The sequence below is a fragment of the Nematolebias whitei genome, chromosome 6 (assembly GCF_014905685.2).
Source record: "Nematolebias whitei isolate Nwh7 chromosome 6, NemWhi1, whole genome shotgun sequence".
NCBI classification, from domain to species: Eukaryota; Metazoa; Chordata; class Actinopteri; order Cyprinodontiformes; family Rivulidae; genus Nematolebias; species Nematolebias whitei.
In genome coordinates this window covers 34,026,354-34,032,372 of record NC_056503.1, presented here as the reverse complement: position 1 = coordinate 34,032,372, position 6,019 = coordinate 34,026,354, and the positions used below count along the sequence as shown (strand labels likewise).

General features: G+C 40.2%; 1 protein-coding gene across 1 annotated transcript in view; it reads right to left on the bottom strand.

Annotated features, from left to right (window-relative positions):
* Window positions 1-3,495: 3,495 nt before the first annotated feature.
* The window catches only part of LOC119410904 (extracellular calcium-sensing receptor-like), a 4,984-nt gene continuing 2,460 nt past the window's right edge, over window positions 3,496-6,019 (bottom strand). Inside the window, exons 4-7 of the mRNA XM_037677826.1 lie at window positions 5,855-6,016; window positions 5,494-5,721; window positions 5,220-5,343; window positions 3,496-4,409 (exon numbers count right to left, since the gene is read on the bottom strand). Coding sequence (XP_037533754.1) covers window positions 3,496-4,409; window positions 5,220-5,343; window positions 5,494-5,721; window positions 5,855-6,016 — 1,428 coding nt within the window. The remainder of the gene's footprint in view (window positions 4,410-5,219; window positions 5,344-5,493; window positions 5,722-5,854; window positions 6,017-6,019) is intronic.

Below are 6,019 nucleotides of genomic sequence, written 5' to 3'. Positions count from 1 at the left end.
GTTACCAATCAGACTAACATGCATGTTTTTGGTCTGTAGGAGGAAACCGGAGTACCCGAAGAAAACCCACATATGCACAAAGAGAACATGCAAGCTCCACCCAGAATCCAGTCAGGGGTCCTTTCTGGGTGGAGTTTGCATGTTCTCTTCGTACATGCATGGGTTTTCTAAGGGTACTCTAGTTTCCTCCTACAGACCAAAAACATGCATGTTAGTCTGATTGGTAACTCTAAATTGTCCCTAGGTGAGAGTGAGAGAGTGAATGGTTGTTTGTCTCATTTGTCTCTATGTGTCCCTGTGATGGACTGGAGACCTGTCCAGGGTGTACTCCGCCTCTCGCACAGTGATGGCTGGACATAGGCACCAGCGACACAAAAAGGAAGAAGTGGGTAAAGATAATGGATGGATGGATGTTGTACTTGAATACAAGAGGCTGGTTGTACCTGCTGGCTGTTCTGTTTAGCATTGGGTTGGGAAAGATCTAACAAGGTTGTGCCAGGTCCTCTAGACAGATTCTTCTTTGTTGAAACATTTTGTCTTTTATCCAGAACACTTCTTCAGTCTAAGGAACTGAAACAAACAAGTATTATCCACAGCACCTTCTCATTAAGGATCAAGCAGTTCGCTACTGATAGCCAAATCTAGTTGTTCGAATGCAGAAGGAGGACCATCAACTTAACAACTTATAATTAGTGCCGTAATAATTGATCATTAGTGCCATGATGGCTGCTTGCTGTTCACAGAAGTTTGAGTGATGCAATAATAGGATTGTAAGAGAGTGACAGCTTAACACGGAAGCATTGGTATAAATATGGCAAGTTGGCATACAGTATATGTTCAGCTTGTTGATAGTGATTAAAACCTGAACTATTAGCCCTTACAACAGTTATTGGGGATGAAATTACCACATCAAATTTTCCTCAGTCATTAAGTAATGGATAATTCTAAATGAAAAAAAATTGAAGACAGCTGGACTTCTTCTCCTGTTTATTGAAAACAATTGACCTATCCAAAATACCTCTTCAATTTTGACTGTGGATTAGGAATTTAAGGCTTATAACTAGTTATAATGATCACAACAAAAGTGGTGTAAAGGTCACACGACCCATTCCACCATCCTGTGATTTTTTTTTTTCCTTGCTGATGAAGAATTTATCGTAACAAGGCTGAAATATGTGAGCTTTGTTGGTCACATGTTCAAGGTGTAAACTGCAAAAAAACGAATGGGAAGAAGAGTCAAGCTTCCTTATAAGGCCAATCCACACAATAACTTTTCTGGCCTATTTGACACTAAATTGTTTAGATATATTATATATTTATATTAGAAAAATATGATCTAATATGGGCTGCACGGTGGCGCAACTGGTAGAGCTGCTGCCTCTCAGTGAGCAGGTCCCTGGTTCAAACCCCGGTCCAGGGGCCTTTCTGGGTGGAGTTTGCATGTTCTCTCCGTGCATGCGTGGGTTTTCTCCGGGTACTCCGGTTTCCTCCCACAGACCAAAAACATGCATGTTAGGCTGATTGGTAACTCTAAATTGTCCCTAGGTGTGAGTGAGAGAGTGAATGGTTGTTTGTCTCCATGTGGCCCTGTGATGGACTTGCAACCCGTCCAGGGTGTACCCCGCCCCTCGCACAGTGATTGCTGGACATGGGCACCAGCGACCCCCGTGACCCAAAAAATGGAATAAGCGGGTAAAGATAATGGATGGATGGATGGATGATCTAATATTTGTATTTATTTATTTATTTACAATCATACTATTTAAATCAGAAATGTGCAATAACTCGCCTTTTTACAGCTTGAAAATAGAATCTTTTTAACAACAGTGCCTCAGGGCACAGATAAAGATCTCCTATATTTTACTTATATGGTGTCTGTTGAAATACTGTTCACTTTAGCCAAAATAACGAAACTGGTATTCATGGAAACAGTGCAATCTTCTGTGTCTCCAAGACTGGAACTCCCTTCCTCAAACTCTCAGAGCAGCGGACTTTAAAGGTCAGCTAAAAAAAACTTATATTTTTAAATCTGCTTTTGCTTAAATTTGTTTTGTTCTTTTGTTCTTTTGTTTGATGAATCACTTTGTGATTTTTATCTTCAGAGGTGCTGAATAAATAAAATTTTACTTACTTACTTATGTTAATTCAGAACTTTGTAAACTTGAACTGCCCCCTGACTGACTTGAGCCAGACAGGTGACGTAAAATGTGTGAGAAAAACAATGACCCAAGCATTCAAAACAGTGTTATTATTATTATGATTATTATTATTATTATTATTATTATGTGGGACATGGGGCAGCACGATGGCGCAGTGCTTTCGTCTCTCAGTGAGCAGGTCGCCCCGGTTCAAATCCTGGCTGGGGGCCTTTCTGGGTGGAGTTTGCATGTTTTCTCCGTACATGCATGGGTTTTCTCCTGATTGGTTTCCTCCCACAGATCAAAAACATGCATTCTAGATGAATTGGTAACTCTAAATTGTTCCTAAGTGTGAGTGAGTGAGTGAGTAAGTGAATGGTTGTTTGTCTCTTTTGTCTCTATGTGTCCCTGTGATGGACTGGAGACCTGTCCAGGGTCTACCCTGCCTCTCAAAGAGTGATTGCTGGACATGGTCACCAGTGACCCCCATGACATGAAAAGGAAGAAGCAGGTAAAGATAATGGATGTATGGATGATGTGGGAACTCATGCACCACACCCCATCCATCCATCCATTCATCCATCCATCCACTTATTTTCCCCAATTCTTTCTTTTCATGTCACAGGGGTCACTGGTGCCCATGTCCAGCCATCACTGTTTGAGAGGCAGAGTACACCCTGGGAAGGTCACAAGTCCATATTAGGGACACAGACAAACAACCACTGACTCTCTCACTCGCACCTAGGGACAATTTAGAGTTACTAATCGGGCTAACATGCATGTTTTTGGTCTTTGGGAGGAATATTCAAACAAAACTCCAAACTCCACCCAGAAAGGCTCACAACTGGAATTTGATCCATCAACCTTCTCAATTAGAAGCTAAAGTTGTACCAACTGACACTTTGCTGCCCACAACCCTATGTTTTTTTTTTTTTTGTATATATACTTTAAAGACTAAAGTGTCAAACTGAGGACTTTTGTGCAAGCAGGTCCAGCCTGTTTTGAACATCACCAAATAATTCAGTTTGAGGTCCCCTACAACACTGCAGAGAAAGGCCTTTCACCTTCTTTATGGTGGACTTCCTGTCTACACAGTGAATTCCTCTCTATGCAATAGAGTTTCTGGATATGTGGTGGGTGAATGGATTGTCCATGGATCGAGTAAAAGCAAGGACAAAAATGTTTATCACAAGTATTCAGGAATGGCAAAACAATTTTCTGACAAAAGTGGTTACATGGTAACATTCTCTTTTACATTGAGCTGAAATATAGGTGAACATTCAATCACAAAATAATTTTTGCACACAAGTAAAATACAAATGGCATCACATTTTGTTCATAAAATGGCTTTTAGATTTTAGAATGCTTTTGGTGATCCTTTCCCCATCAAATTCTTCTTTGTATTTTTTTCTGGTTTCATGAGCATGATGTAACATTTTGGGAGGAAAATACAAATCAGCAGTCCAAAACTTGAGGCAAGAATGGCAAAAATTTCTACAGCAACACTGAACTTTCCAGGAGAGCTGACATATGCTGGGATAAAAGTGATCCAGACTGCACAGAATATCAGCATGCTGAAGGTGATGAATTTAGCCTCGTTGAAATTATCTGGCAGTTTCCGTGCCAGAAAAGCACAAATAAAGCACAACACAGCCAGAAGTCCAATGTACCCAAGCACAGACCAGAAGCCTACAGCTGAACCTAGAGCACACTCCAAGATGATTTTATCTTTAAATTCTTTGAAATTATTTGATGGAAAAGGAGGGGAAACAGCTAACCAGATGATACATATGATCAACTGTATAAGAGTAAAACCCAGAACACAGAGTCTCTGCTGTGCAGGTCCAAACCATTTCATCACATTTGCTCCTGGAAGTGTAGCTTTAAACGCCATCAAAACCACCATTGTTTTCCCCAAAACACAGGAGATACAGAGGACGAAGGTGATGCCAAAAGCTGTGTGACGGAGCATACAGGACCACTCAGAGGGACGTCCAATGAAGGTCAGAGAGCAGAGAAAACACAGAGTCAAGGAGAAAAGCAGCAGGAAGCTCAACTCAGAGTTTGTTGCTTTGACCAGAGGAGTTTTCCTGTATTTGATGAAAATGACAGCAACAATAGCACTTAGACATGTTCCAAACAAAGAGGCTGCTGTGAGCAGTGCTCCCATAGTCTCTTCATATGACAGAAACACGGCCTCCTTCTGTATACAGGCATCTCTTTTCTCATTTGACCAAAACTCAGGAAAGCATCTCAAACAGGAGACAGAATCTGTAAAATTACATTAAAAGACTTAGCTCAATGAGTACAAATACAGTATAATTTGTGCTTTTTCAGACATTTGTCTTTTTCCACCTATTTTACCCAAACAAACCTAAGACAGATTTTTCTGAATTAGTGACAAAGAACTACTTAATGAAGGACTTTTTTAAATAAACTACTTTTTTTTTTAGATTAACATGTGACTAAACTGGTTAGTTTTATGAAATTTTATTATAGTTAATATAAACTTGTGTTTTATGTGAACATAGTATTTTTTATTTATTGCTATGAATACAACATTTGTAAAAAGCAGTATTAATAAATATCTTTTTTGAATAAAATTGACAACAAATTGAAACATGACCCTTTTTTATCTGGGAGCTTTAATTCTGATGACTAAAACCATCCATCCATCCATCCATTGTCTTTACCCGTTTATTCCATTTTGGGTCACGGGGGTCGCTGGTGCCCATGTCCAGCAATCACTGTGCGAGGGGCGGGGTACACCCTGGACGGGTCGCAAGTCCATCACAGGGCCACATAGAGACAAACGAGACAAACAACCATTCACTCTCACTCACACCTAGGGACAATTTAGAGTTACCAATCAGCCTAACATGCATGTTTTTGGTCTGTGGGAGGCAACCGGAGTACCCGGAGGAAACCCACGCATGCACGGAGAGAACATGCAAACTCCACCCAGAAGGCCCCTGGACCGGGGTTTGAACCAGCGACCTGTTCGCTGAGAGGCAGCAGCTCTACCAGTTGCGCCACCGTGCTGCCCATGACTAAAACCAACTGAATGAATTACAAACTAACCTGTTGAGTTGCTCATGTCTCCCTCTGCACATCTAATACAGTCATAGCAGCAAACAGGTTTTCCTTTCTGGAGAACTTTACGTGTTCCTGGAGGACACTTTCCACTGCAAACTGACACAGGGACCTGCAAGAACAAAAGCAACAATAAAAAAAAATGTTATTGTTTAATATATATTTTTTTCTGTTTGCTGCATTAATAAACAAGTCTAGAATATAATCAGAAGTGTCATAATACATCATCATGGACAATGATAATAATTCTGTGGGATCTGACCTGCATTGATTTTTGTGCCCAAATTAAAGACTCTGTTTGCACATTCATCTGTTTGTCTTCAGGTAACGATGCATCATAAAGACCAACGGTGACAAAGTTCACAATGCCATTTTGTCTTGGCTGCCAATTTATAATTTCATATTTTGCTGCTGGATCTCCATGCTCATTAAAATAAACCTCATCTCCTTCCGTTGTCTCAAAGTGAATCCTTTTTATTTGCTGTAAAACCTAAAATGTCAACTCATAACTACTCAGTGAACATTTTCCAGACCTGTTGTCTCAAGTATATACAATTTATAAAACCTTGCAATTTATTGCTGAAATATTGATGTACTATAATAGTAATTCTTGTTACACTCACCGTGTATGGCTCTAGCTGCAACCTGTTGTTGCATGTTGCATTACAACCGAGAATATTGTGCAGAGCATGAGCTGCTGCATACACTCCTTTATACATATTGTTAAAAATTGGCATGAGGGACATGTCAGTGAAGCTGTTTTCCACTCCAGTCAGATCCTCATGTCC